The sequence below is a fragment of the Perca fluviatilis genome, chromosome 15 (genome assembly GCF_010015445.1).
Source record: "Perca fluviatilis chromosome 15, GENO_Pfluv_1.0, whole genome shotgun sequence".
Taxonomy (NCBI): domain Eukaryota; kingdom Metazoa; phylum Chordata; class Actinopteri; order Perciformes; family Percidae; genus Perca; species Perca fluviatilis.
Window position 1 is genome coordinate 28,594,467 of NC_053126.1, and position 26,817 is coordinate 28,621,283.

At 43.1% G+C, this 26,817-nt stretch overlaps 1 protein-coding gene across 1 annotated transcript in view; it reads right to left on the minus strand.

The window, feature by feature from the left end:
• Positions 1-26,817, minus strand: part of abcc1 (ATP-binding cassette, sub-family C (CFTR/MRP), member 1) — a 40,796-nt gene continuing 13,979 nt past the window's right edge. Inside the window, exons 9-31 of the mRNA XM_039824954.1 lie at positions 24,738-24,915; positions 22,942-23,103; positions 22,595-22,687; positions 21,332-21,535; positions 20,763-20,909; positions 18,856-18,943; positions 17,752-17,821; positions 17,242-17,368; positions 16,374-16,550; positions 14,793-14,960; positions 13,029-13,203; positions 12,726-12,786; positions 10,523-10,649; positions 9,794-10,001; positions 7,481-7,791; positions 6,562-6,761; positions 6,274-6,400; positions 4,247-4,348; positions 3,291-3,483; positions 2,750-2,883; positions 2,336-2,502; positions 732-926; positions 1-332 (exon numbers count right to left, since the gene is read on the minus strand). Coding sequence (XP_039680888.1) covers positions 224-332; positions 732-926; positions 2,336-2,502; positions 2,750-2,883; positions 3,291-3,483; positions 4,247-4,348; positions 6,274-6,400; positions 6,562-6,761; positions 7,481-7,791; positions 9,794-10,001; positions 10,523-10,649; positions 12,726-12,786; positions 13,029-13,203; positions 14,793-14,960; positions 16,374-16,550; positions 17,242-17,368; positions 17,752-17,821; positions 18,856-18,943; positions 20,763-20,909; positions 21,332-21,535; positions 22,595-22,687; positions 22,942-23,103; positions 24,738-24,915 — 3,523 coding nt within the window. The 3' untranslated portion in view covers positions 1-223. The remainder of the gene's footprint in view (positions 333-731; positions 927-2,335; positions 2,503-2,749; positions 2,884-3,290; positions 3,484-4,246; positions 4,349-6,273; positions 6,401-6,561; positions 6,762-7,480; positions 7,792-9,793; positions 10,002-10,522; positions 10,650-12,725; positions 12,787-13,028; positions 13,204-14,792; positions 14,961-16,373; positions 16,551-17,241; positions 17,369-17,751; positions 17,822-18,855; positions 18,944-20,762; positions 20,910-21,331; positions 21,536-22,594; positions 22,688-22,941; positions 23,104-24,737; positions 24,916-26,817) is intronic.

Sequence of the window (26,817 nt, forward strand, 5' to 3'; positions counted from 1 at the left end):
GGGGGGGGAGTTAAATGAGGACTGTGGATGGTAGAGCGGGTCAAATCAAACCCGTTCTTCATCAACAAACTTGCTTAAATAGTCAAAACACTCTAAATCTTAACATTTCCCCTACTGTATCTGCATCTCAGTCTGTAACTGGGACGTCCACAGCGGCGAGCAGAGGAGCTGGCGGGGGCTCAGAGGAGCAGCCGAACAAAGGGAGGCCCCCCCTCCGCCTGCTTCACACCAGCCCAGCGTCCTTGGCCATCTTGTAAAAGGCTCCTCTCTGAGCGATGAGGTTGGAGGGAGAGTCAAACTCGGCCATCTCTCCCTTGTCCAACACCAGGACCCTAGAGGGGCCAGGATAATGATGAAATTCTCTCTGTACGAGAGCAGCCCCTGTGATGTCCAACTAATGCTTGACATCTCCAGATGACATTTGAATCAATTTCATTAGCTTTACATGAGAAAATATAATCCATTATTTATCTTGAGATAATACTTCTAAAAGATGAAGTACATTTGATATCATAAAATGACTTTTGATACTTAAGTACAGTAAATACCAGATACTTTAAGACTAATATTCCAAAAGGTGACTTTAACTTCTACCAAAGTCATTTTCTGGTAAGATACTTGTACTTTTTGCTCAAGTATTGCTTTCAAGTACTTTATACAAGACTGAATACACAGGCATTCCCATAGTAAAGCATTTTGTAATTGGCGTGTTTATGTGTAGCATACGGTACCTGGTGTAGTCCATGATGGTGTTGAGGCGGTGAGCTATTGTTAGGACGGTGCAGTCCTCAAACTGAGAGCGGATGGTGGACTGGATCAGGTTGTCTGTCTCCATGTCCACGGCGGCTGTGGCCTCGTCTAGAACCAGGATCTTGGTCTTCCTCAGCAGAGCTCTGGCCAGGCACAGCAGCTGGCGCTGACCCACACTGGCGATAAAACACACAAGACGTCAGCACGTCAGCACACAGAGCCACGCTCTGGGCTCAGGTCCAAGTCCTCGCTGGTCACGTTTTCAAACCGCGGTCGGGTTAGACAACCCCTGGTCCTCTCTCGGAGTTGGCTTTTGGACCTACGGAGCGCTCGGCGGCGGTCCACCTGCGGAAGCACGTGTCCATGCTGATGGAAGCTTGCAGTTTGTACAGGAGTCTGAATGAATGCTACAGAGCAGGTTAAAGCTCCCATATTATGCTCATTTTCAGGTACATGATTGTATTTTAAGGTTGTACCAGAATAGGTTTACATGGTTTAATTTTCAAAAAACACCATATTTTGCACTGCACAGCTCTCTCTCACTGCTGCAGCTCCTCTTTTCACCCTGTGTTCAGGTCTCTGTTTCAGCTACAGAGTGAGACATCTCTTCTTCTGTACCATCTTTGTTTGTAGTCGCACATGCGCAGTAGCTAGGTAAGGCTCATGTTAGCTAGCTGTTTCCGTAGACAGTAAGAGAAAGGTTGTTTCTCCAACTTCAGTCAGTTACAAGGCAGGATTAGCTGGGAGACTTCTTCTAAATGAGGGCGCACATGTAAGTAGTTCTTTTGTAGATTATGGTGAACTTGTGTGTGTTGTAGCAGTGCTTTGCCATTGAGAACGTGGTAGCATGCTAGCGTTAGCATGCTAGCGCTAGCATGCTGATGGTTGCGGTTAGCCAGCTCGTCTCAGCTAGTGACGTAGAAAGCCGTGCAGATTTTGAACAGCTCACCCGGAGACTGAAGGCAGGACGCATTCAGAAACCGTATCTCACTCAAAACAGCATTTTTTCAAAGTTTGTATGCGTGTGGAAGCACCAGAGACACAAAATAACACCCCAAATCCCAGAAAAAATGGGATTTGTTTCATAATATGGGCACTTTAAGCATTACTCAGCTTGTCTGATGAGAGATATTACCTCTGTAGTTGTATTTGACACTATGGAGGATTCATTCCAGGGTATGTGAGGCTTTCTGGAAGGCTTTATTGATGGTTTATGAAGTCATGTTTTCAGTAATAAGTTATGTTCAGCATTAAACATGAAAAGCTGGTCCCTCTTATAAAAGGCCAGGCAAACAAATTCAATTTGCTTCTACTCCTACTGCTTCCTCAATGAAACTCATTATCTTCTGCATATGTTTCACATTACTAGTGTCCCGGGAAAGGTAATAAGGCTTTGACTTTGAAATATCTGTGTAGAAAGTGTTGACTGTCACTGATAGAGGCTTAAGGGCAGTGTTATATTTCTGTTTAACAGTAAACGTTCTTAATCAAACAGAGAAGAAGTGTCTGGATAACTGTTGGATGTAATTCATAATCCATCAATCGCATTTTGTAGTTTGCACGGCTGTATGTAAAGCGGTTATACCTGAGGTTCTCTCCTCCTTCACTACACTCGTGGTTGAGTTTGTTTGGCAGGCCGGACACAAAGCTCTTGAGATGGGAATACTCCAGAGCCCTCCATACTCCCTCGTCAGAGTAGCTGTCAAAAGGATCCAGGTTCATCCTCAGAGAGCCGGAAAACAGCACTGGGTCCTGAGGAGAGGGGACAGGGGAGCGTATGTCTGTGCATCACATCATGGGACCAACTGTTACGAGAAGTTAACTGTGCCCCATTGTCAGTCTGAGAATACAAAAAGCTAGGCCATACTTTACGTGTGTAGTGTCTAGTAGCATTAACAACAATTCTCGGTTTACCGGGGGCTACCATTAATGTCCATCCCTGGCAGAACATTCAGATGCCATTCTACACCATGTCCCTAGGCGGCCTCCCTGCACTGACCTGTGGTATGATGGTGATTCTGGAACGCAGTTCATGGAGGCCCAGCTGAGCAATGTCCACCCCATCAATGAAGATGTGGCCCTCAGCTGCCTCGATGATCCGGAACAGCCCCAGCATCAGGGAGGATTTCCCCGCTCCAGAGAAAAAAAAAAACCAAGTAGTATTGTACTTCGTACAATACATATATACTGTACTTTACACACACATACTGTACACACACATACTGTACACACACTGTACTTTACACACAGTAATATTCACACATACTGTAAACACACTGCCTGTACACAGATAATACTGTACACACATACTGAACTGTACACACACACACACACAGTCTGTATACACATACTGTACACACACATACTGTACACAGACACACACTGTACACACACACTGTACACAAACTGTACTGTACACACACATATATTGTACTCTACACACATATACTGTCTGTATACACACACATACTGTACACAGACACACATCAACACAGATGGAAGGCACATACACCGTCACACCCACTCCCTCATCAGTTCACCCCCGAACACAGAGACTGGCTTCAGCGCAGTGATGTGAAGGCTGACCTTCTCTCCTTTGTTTATGTTGATGGTGATGTTGTGGATGGCGAGATCCAGATCGGGGCGGTAGCGCAGGCCCAAGCCTCTGATGTCGATGCAGCCGTCCGTGGGCCACCCCGGGGGGAGGCTGGAGGGCTCGTGCTTCCACTCCGCCTGGAGGACAGAGGATACATTCAAACAAGTCCGCTACCCCCACTCCTGCACTCTCCGCGCCTTTATTTTGTATCAGATATAGAGCTGGAAAGAGTGGAGAAACAGTGGTATCCACAGCTTCCACTTCAGTAAAAGTATTACTACAACATGGAAAACTACTTCCAAGTAAAACTCGTCTATTTAAAATCTCCCTTAAATAAAAGACAAATTAGCTAAAAGTGTGTTCTGTTATTATATATGCTGAGGTAAACCTTAACAGTAGGTTTAGCTGACCAAGGTGGAGCTAATCGGATCTACTTATGGCAGTGTATAGTAGCACCATCAACTACTTTTCAGTCTCATTGTTTTTTTGGCATAGTAGAACGCAATTACATCGTATGAAACTCCATTTGCAGATCATTATATGTATAGAATATTATAAATACTTTAAAGTTATAGTGCGTAGTTTCTGTCTCCCCCATGAGGAATTCTAAGTAATGACAACAACATTGTCGGCGCGTCCACATGACCATGGCCTTCCGTGAGGTCATCATCGTGATCATGTGATCATCCTGGAGTGAAGTGTGTCACTTTGAATGCTTTGCACAGTAAATCATGCATATATCCTATTTATACTATATATTCTAAAAAAACAGGAATGGAAATACAGTTTCCTGTAGCTTGAGTTATAAATGTCCCATTCCAGCACCATGAAGACATTTGGTCCTCCCTCCAAAACCACAACAATGTTATAGCTGGGATTGTTCGGTTGTTTATTGCGTACCTCTTTCTCCGTGTCACTGTACTCCTTGACTCTCTCCACAGCCACTATGTTGGTCTCCACATCAGAGGACATCCTCACCAGCCAGGTCAGAGACGCAGTCAGCTGCACAGGGGACACAGGGAAGCCAAGGAGAGAGTGTAAACAAACACTAATATATACAGCATCGCAGTTGTAAAAACACACATCACCTACCACATGGCAGGTTTGAATCAGCATGTTTTGTTTAAAAGATCGCCATCGAAAAACCACTTACCCTAGAAAGATGCTAGAAACCTGTAGAAATCAAATTGTTTGTCTGATTCTCAAAATTCTGACCGTCCCTGAATGCGTCTTGGTAGAATGTGCCGACATTATGTAAAAAACTCGCATTGAACATGTCCTTCAAAAGTTTGCATGCTCAAGAAGCTGTAAAATGCATTAAAAAAAAATATTCTATGGGTTTTAATCTTCAAGAAGGCTAACGGGTTTGTTCACTGTGAGGCATGGTCATGTGATGAAAATGTATCCAATCGGTGACTGAGACTGCCAGTCTCAGCACCAAACAACAGACCAGCCTACTGGTAAACAGTGGTGTAAAAGGTATTCAGATCCTTTACTTCAGTAAAAGTACTAATACCACACTGTAATCAAATACTCTGTTACAATTAAAAGGTCCTGCATTGAACATTTAGTTAAGTAAAAGTATATAAGTATCATCAGGAAAATGTAGTTAAAGTATTAAAAGTAAAAGTACTAGTAACTAAAGCTGTCAGATTAATGTAGTGGAGTAAAAAGTACAATATTTATCTCTGAAATGTAGCGGAGTAGAAGTAGAAAGTGGCATTAAAAAAATATAACAGCACCTCAACATTTGTACTTAAGTACAGCACTGGAGTAAAAGTACCTAGTTACTTTCCAAAACTGGTGTTAAGTTTGTAAAAATGTAAATAATTCTTTGTGTGAATGTACAGCCAAAATTCCTTACATGTGTTCCCTTAGGTAAATGTTGTATAATCTGATTCAACTGTTTTTCTATTAAAAATAAATAAATTATCAAATAAATTTAACTTACAGTTTTCCTTTTTTTTTTTTTTACGTTTTATGCCACTATAACTTTGTTATACTGCTCAAAAGACATTTAGGAGCTGTTCCTACTTCTGGCCATGGTTGTGCTAGTTAATCTCAGATGCCAGACTTGCTCACAGTGAGCAATAATGGGACAGGAGCAAAAAAATCTTTTTAGAAATCCCAATTACTATCGTTAATCAACAGACCTTACTGAATAATTTTCCGTAATGAATTGCTACTGGAAATACTAAGGAATTAATAATAATAATAATAAAAAAAAAAGATTACATAGATTTTTCATAACTGAAATCATACATGCTTTTGCAACATATGTCACTTAAAGGTGCCGTAGGTAAAACCAAAACGGTCTCCTAAGCCCCTCCCCCCCACAAGGGCGAATGAATGCGTGTGCATGAGAAGTGATTGACACGCAGTTAGACACCACCCAGGGAACAGAGAGGGTGGATTTTTGCAAATCGCACTACAGGCTGTAGGTGGTGCCAGAGGAGCCAGATTCTTTTTGAAAATGACCCGCTTCATGTAGTTCTACTGGAACATTAGTAAGTTTCAGCAAATATGACAGAAAGTTAGTTTTATAAGTCTTACCTACTGCACCTTTAAATAATATAAAAGGAATGTTTTTAACAGATGAACTTTGTTGATGGGGCAGTTAGGCTAAACTCCATGTAGTGAACTGACTCTGAAGTGACTGAGTTTAATTATTTAGTTATTGGTAGCACACATCAGTTTCAGAGGTTCCTTGTATTCTGCATTTAGCTGAAAGTCCAAGTGAGTGCTGATCTGGTAAAAGGTCAAGAAATGCACTGATACAAAAGGAGATACAAAGTGATTTATATACTTAATGATGTAATTACATTAAAAAAAAAAATTTTTTTAAATGTGAAAGCATCCTATAGAATAGGTTTTTTAACCTTGTGTGTGCTCCTGAAGAAGATGTGAGCTGGAGTATGAGTGTTTACCTGAAGGGCGTAGGAGATAGACAGCCCCATGATGCCTGGACTCAGGCTCTCTCTGGCTATGACGGCAAACAAAGCAGCGAATGACACAATGCAGTTTCCTACAAACTCCAGGCGGACAGCCAGCCACCTACACAGACACACATCCAGTGACAAAAGAAGAAAAGAAGACCATTGCAACTAAAGAACTAAGTGGCGCATGCAACACAATCAGAGGATTATTTGAAGTGATCAAAAGCACTCTTAAAAATCTGCTAAAATCCAACAGGGAGTAGTGAAAGTGTCCCTAACCGGTTTGCTACTATGCTGGGGTAGTAGGCCTTCTGGTTGTGGTCCACCCGCTGGTCACTCTCTCGGATGAAGCGCTCCTGTTCACCGAAGGCTCGAATGACGGAGGTGCCCAGCAGTGTTTCGTTGAAGTGGGTGTAGATGGGTGAACGGCTGACTGACTCCAGGCGCTTCAGCTGGCGAGATGACGCCACATAAAACCTCTGGACAGAGGAAGGACAGAGACGTCGGACTACTTCATTCACATCAATTAAAGAGCCCCCATTAGGCTTTTCCCCTTATTTTAGTGTGTTATATAGTTTTGTGTGTGTATGTTATAGATGTATAAAGTATAAAAAAAACACAAATTTCACTCCAAACTGAGCTCTCTCTCCTACAGACAGCACTTTTTCTCAACTGCCTGAAACGGCTCGCCCACATTCCTGTTTGAAATTCCTCCATTAGTGATGTCACTGAAGAAAGCCAGCCCAGTTTTTCATATGCGCTGCCCATAGGTGCTGCCTGAGCAAGCACAGCCTGCCCAGTGGCTTGTTTGAATTTTGTTGACCAATCACAACAGAGTGGGCCAGCTGACCAATCAGAGCAGACTGGGCTTTTCAGGAAGGCGGGGCCAAGAGCTCAGACAGAGTGTTTCAGGCAGAGGAGCTGCAGCAAAGGACAGTATGAGAAACAGAATATGTTTTTTGAACATCAAAGCATGCAAACCTATTCTAGGAGACCCCAAGAGTACAAAGATGCTGAAAAGGAGCATAATAGGGGCTCTTTAAATATAGTGCAGCCAGAAGTGGTAGTACAGTGACACTTTTTAAAAGGGACATTTACATCCTTATCAGATGAACACTGTAGGACGAAGACCTTTTTACACATCCCCCAACAACATGTATGAAAGGAAGGTTTTACCATCCAAACATTTCCAACTAACCTGCACAAAAAAGTAAAGCAGGCCGAGAACAGGAATGATGATAGCCAACAGCGGCGTGGCCATCAGGATGATAACACAAGCACCCATCACGTTAAACATCGAGCCCATGAACATCTTAATAATGCTGGGGATCACGGAGTCAATGGTATCCATCTCCTTGGCGAAGCGGTTGACCAGGTTGCCGCTGGGGGTTCGCTCAAAAAAGGACATGGGTGAGCGCAGGACGTCGTACAGCATGGACTGGTGGAGGCAGCGGGACGCCAGGATGCCCCCGATGGACGTGGACAGGGAGTAGCCAAAGACTGCCACACCTACAAAACACAGCAGAGACCTGGGTAAGATCATTTGGACATGCTGCAGTGGTGAGACCGTGGTGGGTGGACCTCGGGACCCTGGAAGAACACTTTTCTACATTATATTTTAATGCACTTTGAGAGCTAAATTAAAAGGATTGATACTGTATATGCAAAACTTTGAGCTCTTGGAAGCAATGTTGTGCTCTATCAACAATTTATTCTAACACATTCGTTGTACAGATATGAATTGGGGATGACGCAGCAAAAAGTCACACCCACAAATCATGGTAAACAAGCCCAAATGGTCAAAACCACAAAAATTGAGAAGCAGCCAGTCATAGCTACTTAGCTTGAAAGAAAACCAGTTGCCTGAAGTGTGCTGGGAACATAGCTGAACGCAGCAATGTTTACAGCACCTCATGTCTTTATAAATGTAGCTGTTCCAAGATACAAATGTGGGACTTTATTATGTGGGGCCTCAATTTGGCAAGTCTCCAAATTGATCCAGTGGAAATGCTTGATTTTAAGTCTGCATGTAATCAGAGACTTCCTCAGTTAAATATATCATTCATTATCTGAACTTTCAGAGGAATATGATTAACAGCACCTCAAGTAGCGGCAGGTGGCCGCCCACCAAGAGCCTGGTTCTTCCCGAAGTTTCTGCCTGTTTAAAAAGGAAGTTATTCCTCGCCACTGTCGCACCAAATGCTTGCTCCTGGGGGGGGAATTGTTGGATCTTTATAAATTATAGAATGTGGTCTAGACCTACTCCATCTGTAAAGTGTCCTGAGATAACTTCTGTTATGATTTGACACTATAAATGAAATTACATTACATTACATTTCATTTAGCGGATGCTTTTATCCAAAGCGACATACAGTTTGCTATATACTGTATGTCAGAAGTCGCATGCCTCTGGAGCAAATAGGGGTTAATGTGATGGTTCGGAGTAATTCACCCTAGGGTCCTTTGCACCATGACCTCGAGCCAAACACCCCCCCAGAAGCTTTTTTCACCTGGGTCTAACATTGGGCGAGTTAGCGTAGAGTAGCGTTAGCCGCTGAATAGCTTAGCGCGGGGCTAATGGACCCACGTTTCTATCTCTTAAATGACCCCACTAAAAATGCCCGAATTGATACCAAAGGTCTACACTAGTATATATAGGTTATGCTCTCATAAAAACGATGGATTGGAAAGTTTGTAAGTACACCAGAAGTTTATGTAAATAACACTTGCCTGCTGGCTTCTGCTCTCTGCTGTTGTTGTTGCTGCTGTGACGAGTGTGCTTAGGAATATATCAAACGTTACAATACAAAACAAAAAATTTTTTTAATTTAACTTATTTTTAAAGGTAAGTGCTGTAATATAACTAGTAGGAGACAAGTAATAATTGGGGTAAGTTTGGAGACATTACCTTATTTAATCATTAAATTAATACATATTTTTGTTGTATCTCTTTTGCGTGTAGTAATTTATAGACGGCCCTAAGCACTCGTCTAACTGCAGGTAGCAGCAACAGCAGCAACAGCAACAGAGAGCAGAAGAGAGCAGGCAAGTGTTCATAAACTTCTGGTGTACTTACAAACTTTCCAATCCATCGTTTTATGAGAGCATAACCTATATATACTAGTGTAGACCTTTGGTATCATTTCGGGCATTATTAGTGGGGTCATTTAAGAGATAGAAACGTGGGTCCATTAGCCCCGCGCTAAGCTATTCAGCGGCTAACGCTACTCTACGCTAACTCGCCCAATGTTAGACCCAGGTGAAAAAAGCTTCTGGGGGGGTGTTTGGCTCGAGGTCATGGTGCAAAGGACCCTAGGGTGAATTACTCCGAACCATCACTTTAAGGGTCTTGCTCAGGGACACATTGGCTGATGTATTGCAGTGGGAATCGAACCCAGGTCTCCATAGGCCATACACCATAGGCATGTGTCATATGATATCCTCTGCCACATCCCCATACAATTGAATTGTAGTATTTAGAAATGTAGCCATTTCAAGATGCGCAAATTACCCTGGGACAGGCCGAGAGCCCCGTACACCCCGAGTCTCATCTGTCTGTTCGGCTGAGTGCCGTTGACCACGGGGTCGTCGGTCCACAGGCTCAGCCAGTAGTTGGAGAACAGCGAGGCCAGGTGATGGGCGAGGAACAGCAGCAGACTGATGCAGGACAAAAGCACTCCGATGGCTTTCAGATACGCCCAGAACACAGACAGCTTGACCTGGGGAGAACAGCGGGGATTAGGGCTGGGTAGCGTTTAAAAATGTTCCATACCATACCAATACCTTGCCTTTTATACCGGTTCCTAAACAATTTTTTTTTTTTCGATAACAAATTCCTAAAAGAAATTTAAACATTACGGCAAATGTTTTTTTATTTATGTTCCAGCTCTGACTACGTGAGCCCCGTCTCTGTGTAACGTTGAGTTTTTCCTGCGAGTCTCTACGACGTGTAACGTTAGACAGCCAACCACAGACATTATTAGATATTGGTAGAAGCATGCTGCGTGCTGACTGGCTCGCTGACGCTGATGAGATTTACTCCTTAGGTATTGAAATTGGGGATTGAATGACGAGGCATTTTTCAATACTCGACACTAAAGAGGCAATTGGTCTGTGCCAAAAAAAGGATTGAATTGGGTACCCAGCCGTAGCTGGACGTGGCTGGGGTTGGGACCATCACAGAGAGATGAGGATCATTTGGCTGCTGGGATGTGGCTGAGCATGTCAAGCCTCTGCCTACCTGTCCAGTGCCGGCCTTATCAGCCTCCATCAGCTTGCCCACCTCGGGGTCCTTGGCTTTCTTGCCCAGCACCTTGTTCTCCTCAGCCGTCGGGGACAGTTTGGACACGCTGCTGACACCCGGACTGCTGCTTACACATGGAGCAAAGAAACACACAAACAGCTAGTATATATCATGGCAAAATAAATATTTAGGTAAACTCATACCAAAAACCTCGGAGATGCGGTCGCCCCCCCCACTAACAGCTATTGTGTGTGTGTGTATCGCTATATATACACACACACTGTATGTACATAGTATGTAGTATGTATGTATGTATGTATGTATGTATGTATGTATGTATGTATGTATATGTACAGTGCCTTGCGAAAGTATTCGGCCCCCTTGAACGTTTCGACCTTTTGCCACATTTCAGGCCTCAAACATAAAGATATAAAACTGTAATTTTTTGTGAAGAATCAACAACAAGTGGGTCCCAATTATGAAGTGGAACGAAATTCATTGGCTATTTCAAACTTTTTTAACAAATAAAAAACTGAAAAAGTGGGCGTGCAAAATTATTCAGCCCCTTTACTTTCAGTGCAGCAAACTCTCTCCAGAAGTTCAGTGAGGATCTCTGAATGATCCAATGTTGACCTAAATGACTAATGATGATAAATAGAATCCAGCTGTGTGTAATCAAGTCTCCGTATAAATGCACCTGCTCTGTGATAGTCTCAGAGGTCCGTGTAAAGCGCAGAGAGCATCATGAAGAACAAGGAACACACCAGGCAGGTCCGAGATACTGTTGTGGAGAAGTTTAAAGCTGGATTTGGATACAAAAAGATTTCCCAAGCTTTAAACATCCCAAGGAGCACTGTGCAAGCGATAATATTGAAATGGAAGGAGTATCAGACAACTACAAATCTACGAAGACCCGGCCGTCCCTCTAAACTTTCAGCTCATACAATGAGAAGACTGATCAGAGATGCAGCCAAGAGGCCCATGATCACTCTGGATGCAGCAATTTCTTAAAGATATCCATAAAAAGTGTCGTTTAAAGTTTGCCAAAAGCCACCTGGGAGACACACCAAACATGTGGAAGAAGGTGCTGTGGTCAGATGAAACCAAAATCAAACTGTTTGGCAACAATGCAAAACGTTATGTTTGGCGTAAAAGCAACACAGCTCATCACCCTGAACACACCATCCCCACTGTCAAACATGGTGGTGGCAGCATCATGGTTTGGGCCTGCTTTTCTTCAGCAGGGACAGGGAAGATGGTTAAAATTGATGGGAAGATGGATGGAGCCAAATACAGGACCATTCTGGAAGAAAACCTGATGGAGTCTGCAAAAGACCTGAGACTGGGACGGAGATTTGTCTTCCAACAAGACAATGATCCAAAACATAAAGCAAAATCTACAATGGAATGGTTCACAAATAAACATATCCAGGTGTTAGAATGGCCAAGTCAAAGTCCAGACCTGAATCCAATCGAGAATCTGTGGAAAGAACTGAAAACTGCTGTTCACAAACTCTCTCCATCCAACCTCACTGAGCTCGAGCTGTTTTGCAAGGAGGAATGGGCAAAAATGTCAGTCTCTCGATGTGCAAAACTGATAGAGACATACCCCAAGCGACTTACAGCTGTAATCGCAGCAAAAGGTGGCGCTACAAAGTATTAACTTAAGGGGGCTGAATAATTTTGCACGCCCAATATTTCAGTTTTTTATTTGTTTAAAAGGTTTGAAATATCCAATAAATTTCGTTCCACTTCATGATTGTCTCCCACTTGTTGTTGATTCTTCAAAAAAAATTACAGTTTTATATCTTTATGTTTGAGGCCTGAAATGTGGCAAAAGGTCGAAAAGTTCAAGGGGGCCGAATACTTTCGCAAGGCACTGTATGTATGTGTGTATGTATATATATATATATATATATAAAAAAGCAAAGGGTGGCTACTTTGAAGAATCTAAAATATAAGACATGTTTTTAGTTATTTCACACTTTTTTGTTAAGTAAATAATTCCATATGTGTTCATTCATAGTTTTGATGCCTTCAGTGAGAATCTACAATGTAAATAGTCATGAAAATAAAGAAACACATTGAATGAGAAGGTGTGTCCAAACTTTTGGCCTGTACTGTATATATATATTTTTTATTCTTTTATTTATTTATTTCTCTGTGCCAGAGAGCTTCATTGCTGTTCAGTTTTACTTACCCAGCAAGAGCAGTTGCGCTGCCGTTCTCCATTCCTTTGGTTCCACTCTTTGGCACAGGTTCTACATGTAGGAAGGAAACAAAAAATATGATAACATAACTGATCCTTAAACATCATCTAGATCCACTGCAGCAAACAAAGATGCGAAACATTGTTAATGCTCATGGAGCACATTTCCTCATTCTCAGCATTTGCAATGAACAACCACTCCTTGTTGTGACAAAGGAACATAAAAAAAGCTCTATATTTAAATATACGGCCACATTACATATGTCAGTATAAAGTGCAGTGTGCCTGTCTCACCGTCGTTGTCAGTGTGCTCGACGGCAGCGTATGTCCGCAGAAACTCGGCGAAGGCTCCCTGGGTGGCCATGAGATGCTGGTAGGAGCCCATCTCTGTGATCTGGCCCTCCACCAGGACCAGGATCAGGTCGGCCTGGGGCAGGTAGCTCAGCCCATGGGTCACCAGCACACGAGTCTGCACACACATCCACACTCATTTAACATGCAAGTGTGTAAAAAACGTTTCAATTCAGTAAATCATTACTGTATCCATTAAAAACCTTCCAAACCGTATTACCATACACAGATATCAACAACCTAGTCTCGCATTGCCAGACCTTCCTCCACCGCGCTGTGGAGGAGGGCCTGGCTAGTCCACACAGCATTGCGGGACGGGAGAAAAAAAGAGCTCTGGTTTATTGGCATTTATTTAAACCAATCACAATCGTCTTGGGGGCAGAAAGGAGGTGGAAGGGAGGCACATAACGGCATTTTGCTTATGTGTGGCCATGCCTTGATTTATGTTACTCTAACAACTCTCACATGACAGCTAGGTAGACTAACGAGCCACATGTAAGCACAATCCCTCCCAGGGTTTCAGAGGATAAATGTCCGGGACAACCCACCAGTCAGTCAGAACTAAGCAAGCCTTTTGGATGGCTTCTGCCGGAATTTATGTCAAGTGAATCGTCTGGATCTATATAGTCTATATCCACGACGTTCCACTTACGGGATTGCTCCGGTGCTGCAGAAAATTCTGCAGGATGTCCCTCTTTTCGGCCGGATGTCCGTCACCTCCCTCTCTTTCTTTGTGTTGGCGTTCTAAACTCTGGTGGATTTCTGAGGACTATGGTTATCTGCTCCTCAGATCTCTGCAGGGTAAATCCAGACAGCTAGCTAGACTATCTGTCCAATCGGAGTTTTCTGTTGCACGACTAAAACAACCTTTGAACGTACACATGTTCCACCAAAACAAGTTCCTTCCCGAGGCTGTTTTGCAGAGGCACTGTGGCTCCGCCTAAGACAATTTTGATTGGTTTAAAGAAATGCCACTAAAAAGGAGAGCATGTTTTTCTCCCATCCCAGAATGCTGTGTGGACCAGCCACAGCCTCCTCTGCAGCGCTGTGGAGGAAGGTCTGGACATGCGAGACTAAGATATACTGTGTACAGAATAACACACTGAGGGACTGTACCAAAGTGAAGAGTGGGGAGGGGGAGAAGAAATGGGGAAGGTTTTGTGTCATGCTATTTTAGCCTCCCCTTATGAGGTTAATTGTTTAATATAAAAGAAAAAAAATTAAACAATAGTAACAGATGATGGGTATCATGTGATTAGGTTAATTATGACAGAAGTTCGGGACATCTGATTTCAAACACATGGTAAGGAATCCACCGGGAGCGGGCAGGAGCGGGATTAAGAAAACAGTCCCGCGCAGGGCTCTACATCAGACCGTAACATAATCTAATGTAGTTCATATTTGTTCTTATTATCTGGAATCTGGAAAATATCCCTGCACTTCACATTATCATATGATAATGACATAGCTTTCTATTAATTGTGTTATTACATAGCTGTCATATTACATATTTTTTAAGTTCTGCATTTTCAGAGTTTTCATTTTGCAGACCATTTCACACTGTGTGTTGTTGCGCCTGTCTATGTCCATACTATACCTGCCTATTACCACAACATTAATCGGTGTGAATAATGAGCAAGAAGCAGCAACGTGAAACTAGGAGCGGTTAAGGTGCTTCAGGCTGGATAGGCTTGAGATCATACACACCTTGTCCTTCAGCAGGCCCTGAGGGCCGATGACTTGATCAAAGATATGTTTTCCTACGTGAGCGTCGACGGCAGACAGCGGGTCGTCCAGCAGGTAGACGCCCCGGTCACAATAGACCGCCCTGGCCAGGCTCACCCTCTGCTTCTGACCTCCAGACAGATTCACGCCCTGAACAGAAGAGACAGGCACAGAGAGAAACAAGGCAAGGGTACCATGCCATTTAAAGACTGTTGTGCCTTGTCATGTGTCTACGCGGGTTTTAAAAAGTGTAGTCAGCAAGCATTTCATAAAATTGTAGACAAAGCCCTGAGGCTTCTCCTTTAAGGGTTCAAACAGTGAGGCTGAGGCAGGTTGTCCCAGGAAGTGATGGAAGAAGTATTCAGATCCTTTACTTAAGTAAAAGTACTAATACCACACTGTGAAAATACTCTGTTACGAGTAAAAGTCGTGCATTGAAAATGTTACTTAAAGGGTAACTACTGTTTTCTTCAACCTGGACCCTTTTTCCCTAGGTTTTTGTGTCTAAGTGACTGATGGGAACAACAACTTTTGAAATTGGTCCAGTATTAAGAGAGATTGCAAATACTTTGGCTCTATACGCGCTAAAAGTTTTTTTGTCTGGTGGGTTTAAGGCTCTGACACACCAACCCGACGGCCGACCGCCGGCAGAAAAGCCAGTCGGACTGAAGCGACGCCGACTTGAGCGTACGTTCTGCGCGTGCGCGAGACGTAATAAGTCTCCATAACGGCAGGCGGCGCTAATCTGTATTGTCGCCCCAAAAAATGAAAACCGGCAGCTGATTGGACAAACACGTCACGTGGGTCTGGCTTCTCCCGAATTTCAAACAGAAAGGTCTTCAAGAGGTTTTAAAAAGGTCTATCTCTGAAGGGATCCTTTCATTAATGTTGTTGACACTGAGAATTATAATCGGAGCCTGTCAGTGGAAAAGAACAGCACTTTTAGTGGACCACACTGACGATGCACACTTGCCCCATAGGGTTACATCGCAGGCCGGTGTGCGGCTGCCGGTTACAGCGTTCACGCTTAATACTGGACCAGTTTCAAAGATTGTTGTGAAATTACCCTTGAAGTAAAAGTGTGTAAGTATCATCAGGAAAATGTGGTTAAAGTATTAAAAGTAAAGAACTCTCTTCCCGTTGTAGAAAGTGTAAAGGATCCAACCAGGTGTGTGTTTAATGGTCTAATCATTTCAGCTGGACTTGTAGGCCGCTATATTGTTGGCTAGTTTCATTTAGAATAAAAACATCAGATTTTATGTGCAGAAATCTTAATGTCTAAAGTAACTAGTAACTAAAGCTATCAGATGAATGTAGTGCAGTAAAGAGTACAATATTTCTCTCTGAAACGTGGCGGAGTAGAAGTAGAAAGTAGCATGAAAATACTCAAGTAAAGTACAAGTACCTCACCATTTGGACTTAAGTACAGTACTGTAGTAAATGTACTTAGTTACATTCCACCACTGGTCTCGGGGAGTGCCTGTGACAGTGTTTGGATGCAGATAGCCTCCATGTGTGCCCCTCTGCAGATAAACCGATGTGTGTGTGACCCTGACTGGATACCTTCTCTCCGATCTCCGTCTCGTCTCCGGCAGGAAGGATCTCCAGGTCCGGCTGCAGGGCGCAGGCCTCCACCACACGCTGGTACCAGTTCTCCCTCCTCTCCTGACCAAACATGATGTTGTCTTTCAGGGTGGAGTTCTGGATCCAGGCCTGCTGGGAAACGTAGGCCACCGAACCCTGCAGGGTTGACATACACCAGCACATACACCCGCACACACACACACACACACACACACACACACACACACACACACACACACACACACACACACACACACACACACACACACACACACACACACACACACACACACACACACACACACACACACACACACACACACACACACACACGTAAATGCCCATGGCATTCTGTAGTTGGTGATGATGAGCAGTCAGACAAAGCACAGTCCTGCTCCCCAGAGGAAGAACCCCTCTGCTTTAAAGTCCCCACAGCCCATTGCTGTGTGAACAGCTCGTCTTAACATGCATCCAACATATTATTAGCAAATATAAATAATTCTTTTTGTGAAAAAAAATAAAAATAAACACTGATGATAGGCTAACTGGCCTATAGGTAAGGTAGCCATCCAAAGATCCAGTTCATCCTGAGGATTCACTTTGCCACATGTACGTTTAACATTAAAACATGATTTATAAAATCATGCCAATAAATATTTTCATAGCTTAGTATTCTATGCACAAAAAAAGTTATGTATAAAGGCTTTAGTCTGCCCACATGTTATTGTAGGCTCCATCTCTCTTTTAGTTTAGGGGTCCTTGGCTTAAAAAACGCTGAAAACCCCTGGTTTAGACTTCATAGCGGATCATCTAAATCCTTATGGAGGAAATCAAATGGGATTTTCACCTTGACAGCCACGCTTCCTTCCAGTTTGTCCATCTCTCCGAGCAGGGCGGAGAGCAGCGAGGACTTTCCCGAGCCCACGTGTCCCACCACGGCCACCAGAGAGCCTTCTGGGACGCACACATTCAGCCTGCAGACACACAGGGACACGCAACTCCACTCACTGCCAGGTACCACACAACCATTACTTAGTAAAGAATTCATTACTTATTTAAAAATCAAAAAAGCATTGTTTGTACATTTATAAATAGTTACATTGTAAACTATGTATGACCCCAATACTTGCATTCCAACTTCTTTAGGAAGGAAGGTCAGTACGGACAAGAGGAACTTCGCATCTCTTTCTGTTTTACATATGGCTCAGTAGTATTGTTTTAAGGTCTAGACATCTTCCGATACCAGTATCTGAACGTTTCCAAATCCGGCCTAAAATGCTGGTATCGGTGAGTCCATCTCTAATGACCATCTCTAATGTGAACGCAGTAATGCACCGTGAGGAAAGAGGACACGTACCCGCTGAGTGCCGGGGGTTCAGCTCTGGACCAGCTGAAAACTCCATCCACTATGGAGATACTGTGTGTGGCTGGGAGGAAGAGAGAAGAGGGATATTCATATACTGTGTGTGTAATACAACCATATACATACACGGTTTGTTCACCGAACAAACGGTTATCTATCATGGATAACCCCCGACCACCTTCTCCACCCCACACTGGTCCCAACAGAGGAGCACCTTCAGAGTTTCCCCCAGAAAAGTTGTTAGGCTCGGTGGCAAGTGTCCTTTTTTCGACGAGGGCCCGGCTGGGGGGCCAGTCACAGACTGATGGCAGCATTAATGTAGAGCCCAATAGTTTCAGGGATACAAAATAATGGATGGAATCGCAAAATTCATCGTAATTAACATCAAGTCAGAGCTAAAAGCTAACTGGAGATTAGAAAATAGGACTACGTTTAAGTTTTCAAATGAGCTGCCCCACTGTAACTGCAGTTTAAATTTAAACGTTTCCCCCGCCCAATGGCTTAGGCCTGGTTGGTGGGGGGAATTGGGGGAAACCCTGACTTTCTCTAAGAGGCTCCGTTAGCTTCGATGTCGCACGGACCGCTGCAAAAAAATCATCACAGCTGAGTGTGAGATAACTCTCTCATTACCTCACACATTACAATATTCCACTATTATGCTACTTGCACATGGTTTACTTCATATTTAAAATGATACACATTTTATTTAGTTATACATACTGTACTATGTATGTAGGTTGTACATTTTATTCTACACTTGTATATACAGTACGTGTACATTCGTTTATTCGAGTATTTTTTTTCAGTATTTCTGCCATTTTGATCTTATGTTTTTTATCTTATGCATTGGTATAGTATATTTCTTGTTATGTATGTGTGTGAGTGAATATGTGTGTATGTCTCTGTAACTTGCTGCTTGTAACAGAGTAATTTCCCAACTTGGGATTAATAAAGTCTATCTATCTATCTATCTATTATGTGAAAATGTACAACTGGGAAAGAGAGAGAGAGAGAGAGAGAGAGAGAGAGAGAGAGAGAGAGAGAGAGAGAGAGAGAGAGAGAGAGAGAGAGAGAGAGAGAGAGAGAATAAAAACGTACAGCCTGCTACTGCTTTGTGCTCGACACTGTCCTCCTGCAGCTCCTCGTGGGACAGAAACACTCTGAGCCGCTTCAAGGAAACACTGGCCTGAAGATAGGACACAGAGGGAGGAAATCACCAGCGGCCAGATGTTAAAACTCTCCTGCCAAGGTTCTCCAACAGAACAGCGGCGCCGCAATAGCTCAGTCATCCTTATGAGAAGGATGACCAATGAGTAATCTACGGTATAGAGCTCCTATTAAAAAAAACAGACTTCACAAAAGTGCTTCACAATTAAGGATCAAATGAAAAGATCACATGGAAATAATGGCTCCAATGTAAATGAAAAGAATGATCAAATGAATCGCTCTAATCATCTGACTTCATTTTAAAATAAGGTTTATGGCTACGCCTCCAAATAATATTTTAAGGAATGCAGTGTAGACTGCAAAACAGTGAACACAACCAGTGAAAACGAGGAACCTAAACAAATAATGGATCTCTCACCTTGTATTTCATACATCACAATAACCTTATTTTTTTATTTCATAAAATGTACCCGAATTCAGGGATATGTAGGATATTACTACAGACATTCCTGTTCTCACGGCCCAACCTCTGCTGTCGCTATTTAGAAGCCAGCGAGCTGGAGCGCTCCACGGAGCGGCTGTGAAACGCGGAGTGGAGCAAAAAATCTGCAAAATCAGGAAGTGTTTGGTCTTCATCAGCATTAACGTGACATGACATGAAATAGTCAAATAAAGCAGATATCTGGAAAGCACAAACAGGGACGCAGGGGAGAAACCCAACTTCAGACCGCAGAGATTCAGTTAGAAGCCAGAAAAAGACAGAGAGGTTAGACATCCTTATCCTTATTTTTAGGTCTGTAAAAATGGACCTGAAAATCCGAAATATCTCACACACACACACACACACACACACACACACACACACACACACACACACACACACACACACACACACACACACACACACACACACACACACACACACACACACACACACACACACACACACACGTCAGGCAGAGAAACAATACGTCCTACGGCACACACAGACAACGACTGCAGCGCTTTTCCATTAGTCGTAGCACATTTCTGGAATATTGGATGATTAATGTGAGAACAACAGAAATCCACACACACTTAACACACATATAGAGATGCGCCGATTGCAAATTCCTCGGCCGACACCCCGAGAGTGTTAGCTTTAGCAGATGTTATAGGCCCAGAAGGGGTTACCTTTTTGAAGAACGTTCTTACTTTATTGTTGGGACTCAAAATGGGAGGTTGGATTTGGGCCTTGGATTAGGACATAGTAACTGAAATGCTACATTTCAAATGTTTAAAATCCCTACATTCATTCATTATTATGGTGCAGAATTCTTTTAGGAATAGGCCCAAATGTTGAAGACCCCTGCTAAATACAGAACCTATCATCACTCTGCACTGTCAGTCCAAATACTCTTTTATTACACTTACAATCAGTGAGCAATGGTTAGAAAATAAGGTCAAAGGCATTACAAACACAGACACACAGACACAGAGACACACACACACACACACACCTCTGTCGGGCAGAGAAACGTTACGTCCTACGGCATACACTGACTGCGCGCGTTCCCTCATTGGCTGTTGAGCCCTCTCTGTGTGTCCGTCTGAGTCTTAATGATTCTCATTTTTATCTTTGTTTAACTGGAGTACATTTGGAAGCATCCCAGTGACGGCTAACCAGGAAGTGTTTTAGAACAGTGGGAATGTGATTGTGATTGTGCTCAGAGTGAACGCCATCATTTTCAGCCAGGTGAAGCTCTCTCATTCCTTACTAATTCAAAATCAAAACAATAAAGACAATGCTAGACAGTGGAACCACGGAGTGTGAGTGAGTGAGTGCCGAGCACACCGACCTGCACCATGCTGCTGATGACCATTGGCAGCATGTTGAGAGGAAAGCGCAGGATGTTGAAGAGCGCCAGTGACACAAAGGCCTTCTCGGCATCCAGCACGTTACGCTCGTCAATCAGCACGAACACGGAGAACGTGGACAGGGCGACCTGTGCGGGGAGCCAGCAGGAGGGAGACAGATCAGACACACAGAGAGACAGCTGGATCATTTTCCCTACAAATGAAGTGCAGCTTGTTTTGAATTTTAGACGCTCTGTGACATTTGTGACCCAAAGACGAGACTGAAGACCGGCATGAGAGTTTTCCTGATATGTGGTTCTATTGTTTTTCTCTGTGTATATAGTCCCTGTGTTTTTATGTATTTATTTATTATTTTAGGTATTATTGTGACCCTTTTCTGCCTCTCGACTGTGCAGCAACTCTCAACTCTGTTTTTTTTTTTAAAATGTGCTATGAATAAAAGTCGGATTGGATCTTGTGATGCCGTCATGTTGTCCAGTGTGTATGGATGCTGGTTGTTGGCTCTGGTTGTCTGGACTAGCTGAACTACATGATGCTGCGTTGGACTGACCAGGAACGGTGCACAGATCCAGGTGAAGGTGGACACGGCCCCCAGGTAGGCGGCCTTCTTCAGGACCCGCAGCTCACTCTCGCGGATTTCCGACACCTTGTCCTTGAAGGCCAGCTCCCAGGCGTACAGCTTCAGCACCTTGATGCCGTTCAGCATCTCGTTCATCAGCTTAATGCGGTTGTCTTTGCTCTTCATCTGAGCCACCTGCTCCACAAACGTGCACAACAGATTAAAAAGACAAACGCATGAGGACACAGTGCTCCAAACTGACACAAAGTTAGCTGTGCATCCTCGGTGCTAGCATCGTGAGTCGAGCAGGGCCTGTATGTGTCTGCCGTCTGTCCATTGATGAAAAGAAGGCGGTAAAGCAGCGGACCTTTTCTTGAACGCTAACCAGAAGTGGAAAATGAAGATAATAAGCGAGGGCTGCCTTTGCACTTTCATTATAGCGTTTCATTGTGGGCAGTAGGCCGCGTTTTGGAATTTCTGTTGCTTATGATTTACACCTGCCATCTGAGATACTTGCGTTAATAATTGATGTTGAATCTCATTCCGCTGTGTGTCAGCCACTGTTGATGCTTTCCAATAAGCAAATAACATTTATAAAATTCATGAAATCTGTGGACATTTCCATACATAATACATTTTTCCAGCTAAATATTTGAATGGGTTCTCCCTCTCTTACTTGTACTTGTGCACTTATCTCCTTACAAGTGTTTGTTTTCTGTGTGGTATTTCAAATTGAATTTTATGTAATTTCTAAACTGTATGTATTTCTAATGTGATTATCTAGCCCTCTTCCCTTTCCCTAAGTGGCTATGCCACTTGTTTTAGATTTTTTTCAACTTTATAACATAAAGTATAACTATAACTATATACACTTTATTGTTGTTAAGTACAAAGACAACGAAATGCAGTTTACGTCCAACCAGAAGTGCAAAAAGAGCAGAAAAGTGCAATGTGATATTCAAGTATAGACAGATAGGTAGGACAAGAAATATATTGCAGTGTTATAAGAGCAGAATAAATATGGCTATGTAATATGAACAGTGAATGAACAGTATGTACAGATATGTGTAATGTAGTTGCAGCGACATTATAACAGTAGTATTGTCAGGCCGTCATTGTAAATAAGAACCTGTTCTTAATGACTTTCCGGTAAAAATAAATTTGCGAGAGCGCAAATATTCACTTTTTGGGGGGTAGTCGATGACTACTAAACGACACTATTCGTTACTGCCCTAGTGTGCGGAGAAGTCCCACCTGGTAGGTTTTGGTTTTCATGGCGATGACAGCATTAATAGGAACCATCAGAACCATCACAGCCACTCCAGCCAGCACGGACGGACCCAGGTTCTGCACAGCAACAGATTCAAAAAAACAAAACAATAAAACGCATTGAGCATTTACGACTAACATCAGCACTATACCAGGGTTAGAGTAGAATCACCTCACATATCACTGGAAGCATTTCAAAATGCCCCGTTACTGCAGTGTTTTTCTTAGCCCAGCATCTGCTGATGGAAGACTCCTTCATCATGGGGCGGCTGTTGGATATGATAGATAGTGAACTACCTGAGTGACAGTCCATTGTTGCTCTGTAACCCTACCTGCCAGAGAAAGTAGAGGGCCAGCACCACCTGCAGAGGGGCCGACCAGATCATGTTGATGTAGGTGATGAGGTCCATGAAGCGCTGGGCGTCCACTGACATCAGGTTGACGATCTCTCCCACCGTGGAGGTGCGGCGCGCCGCGCTGCTTATAACCAAGGCCTGAGGGAGCAGATTCAGGGAGGGAAAGGTCCCTGCAAAAGGTTAGAGTCCAACTGGAAAATCCACAGCCAACGCATGCACACACCTGACCAGGACAATAACCAGGCCATTCATTAAAAAGGACGTTCTACGTTACTGTAAGTTTTACTCAAAATATAACGATGGCCAAATCAGGCAAGTAACAACTAGGCCTGTCAAAATGAACCCGATAATAATGAGTTAACACAAATTCCTTTGAACGCCACCAATTCTTTTGATGCCCGATTAACATGCGTTCTGTGATTTGGGCCTCGGGCCACTCCGCAATTTGGGAACAGCCTTGCCAGCTAAGCGACTTTTCAGACCCTCTTAGCGACTTTATTTATAAAAATTTTAAAAAGTGACTAGTGACAAATTTAGCGACTTATTCAGACCATCAGGGAAATGGTGAAATAAATTCAAATATATATTTCTATTCTAATTGATTCCCATGCGTGCAGTCCACGGCTACTTGGCCGACAGCGCTGACACAAATGGAGAAAGAAAAGGGTCGTTTGAATGGCAGGTTGAGTTTCAGAGCTCTGCCAGATGGTTACTGTCCGTCTGAGCTGTACTGTCCCATGTGAACTGAGTTACCACCGGAGTAAGACCAAGGTCTTAAAAAGGGCCAATGTGTAGGAATTTCTCTCGTTGAGATCATATATCGCAATCAACTCTCTCGCGCCACGCAGTTCAAAGTACGTATTAGAGCTACGGTAGCCTTTCACGCTTCAAAAAGCCGGTCACTTGCTCTTTTCGATATCCTTTTTCTTTTTCTGGGCGAAGAAGAAGACTCCTGTTCCTGAAATTTGAATAATATTAATAATATTTTGAATACGTGTGGTCCTCCACGTTTCCTTCTTCAAACTTGCCGGGGCCGGGAAGCTACGATACCCGTTAGCAGCATTAGCAGCACCCTGCGAGTTTATCATGTGACAGCGAAAACGTGAAAGGCAGAGCAGTATGTCACGTATGTCCCTTACCGGCTACCGTATTTCAAGATGGCGCATGAATATGCAGCGTCTACCCCAGCTCGTGCGAACGCAAATGTAAAATTTCAAGCCAAAAGGAACACTTGGAGTTGATGGTGGAGGTAAATATTCATGAAAAAGGACAAGTTTGTGAACGGGCAACACAGATTTTGATAATGAACAACTAAACACATTACACACTGGGCCTTTAAATACCACTGGAGCATTACCAACTTGAAAAATATCCCTTTTAAAAGTAAATTTAGAACGGATACAAAAAAAATGTGGCATAACCGCGAGTTAACCATGGACAATTATGCGATTAATCCCGATTAAATATTTGAATCGATTGACAGCCCTAGCAACAACATATTCCTGGGTGAAAAGAGAGGAAGGAGTGAGCAGTACCTGAACTCATCCACTTCATTGCTTGTCGTTTTCTCTTCTGTTCTGTTCTTTATCGTATTTCCATAGTCCTCAAGATAAGCACTTTGAAGTAGCGGGTTCGACTCCGACCTGCGGCCCTTTATTACATGTCATTCCCCCCTCTCTCTTTCTCCCCTTTCATGTCTCAATCTGTCCTCTGGAAATAAAGGCCTAAAAATGCCCCCCCCCCAAAACAAATCATCTTTAAATGGCCCGTACCTTCCTGTAGACGGCGCCGATGATGGCAGTGCGCAGACGCATGCCTGAGACAAAGCAAACGTGGAAGTACTTCTGGAGGATGAGCGACTGCACACAGGTACATATGAAGAGCAGAGCGGTGTAGAAGTAACCCTGCCAGGAGGGGGCGCTGGAGTCATTGACGAAGCCGATCAGCAGCCTGGACAGGAGCCGATGAGGAGAGTCAACATTAGAGGACAGGTTTACACGAAGCCACCATCATCACAACCTGCTCTGCACACGACCCTTTCAGGAAGATTCAGAGCCATTTAGCAGGTGAAAGAAAACCCTGCTGATGAGGTGACTGTACATCCTGTGCTTAAAATAGGTCTGTGTATCTAGTAACTACAATAGCTGGATTCCAAAAATGTCTTTGCCTCTTTCAAAAAGGCAGCAGGCATCCCCCAATGTGACCTAGGGCAGTTGTCCCCCCACAGCCCTGTCAGATGAACTCATGCACCCTTTCATCGATTCCCAATGTATGTTCCAAACACTATTCATTATATATAAGTTGGATTCTGATAAGCTTTTCATACAGCTGATCCGTCAATATCAAGGTTGGTTTGGGCAACAGTCATACTACTACTACTATTTGGAAGTGAAGCTGAAAGTTTTATCCATTTCTCCTTTACTTTTAGCAAATAATTTGAAGCGTTTGGGTCAGTAGTTTTAGCTATTTATTTTGATCATTTAAAAAGGTCCCATGACATGGTGCTCTTTGGATGCTTTTATATAGGCCTTAGTGGTCCCCTAATACTGTATCTGAAGTCTCTTTTATATAGACCTTAAGTGGTCCCCTAATACTGTATCTGAAGTCTCTTTTATATAGGCCTTAGTGGTCCCCTAATACTGTATCTGAAGTCTCTTTTATATAGACCTTTAGTGGTCCCCTACTACTGTATCTGAAGTCTCTTTTATATAGACCTTAGTGGTCCCCTAATACTGTATCTGAAGTCTCTCTTTTATATAGACCTTAGTGGTCCCCTACTACTGTATCTGAAGTTCTTTTATAAGGCCTTAGTGGTCACCTAATACTGTATCTGAAGTCTCTTTTATATAGACCTTAGTGGTCCCCTAATACTGTATCTGAAGTCTCTTTTATATAGACCTTAGTGGTCCCCTAATACTGTATCTGAAGTCTCTTTTATATACACCTTAGTGGTCCCCTAATACTGTATCTGAAGTCTCTTTTATATAGACCTTAGTGGTCCCCTAATACTGTATCTGAAGTCTCTTTTATATAGGCCTTAGTGGTCCCCTAATACTGTATCTGAAGTCTCTTTTATATACACCTTAGTGGTCCCCTAATACTGTATCTGAAGTCTCTTTTATATAGACCTTAGTGGTCCCCTAATACTGTATCTGAAGTCTCTTTTAAATAGACCTTAGTGGTCCCCTAATACTGTATCTGAAGTCTCTTTTATATAGGCCTTAGTGGTCCCCTAATACTGTATCTGAAGTCTCTTTTATATAGACCTTAGTGGTCCCCTAATACTGTATCTGAAGTCTCTTTTATATAGGCCTTAGTGGTCCCCTAATACTGTATCTGAAGTCTCTTTTATATAGGCCTTAGTGGTCCCCTAATACTGTATCTGAAGTCTCTTTTATATAGGCCTTAGTGGTCCCCAAAGCAGAGAAAGGGGAGGTAACCTTTCCCCTTATGACATCATAAAGGGAAGATTCCAGATCGGCCCATCTGAGCTTTCATTTTCTCAAAGACAGAGCAGGATACCCAGGGCTCGGCTCATATTAATGTTAAAAAACCTCATGAAGTGAAATTTTAATCCCAGGGGACCTTTAATTATATCCTTATCATTTCAACTGTTTATTTATTGCTTTTAGCTACCTGTTTAAACTTCTGTGCTCGCCTGCTTACTGCAACATGTTCAGGTGTTACAGCTGATATATTCTTTTTATTCAGATCATTTATTCATTCATCAATTAGTTGAGCTGCTCTGCAATCTTTCCAAGTACCACCGTTTCAGTTAAAGAATCGCGTTGCTACGTTTTGTCGGGGGCTGACCATGGTACTTGGAAAGATTGTAGAGCAGCTCAACTAATA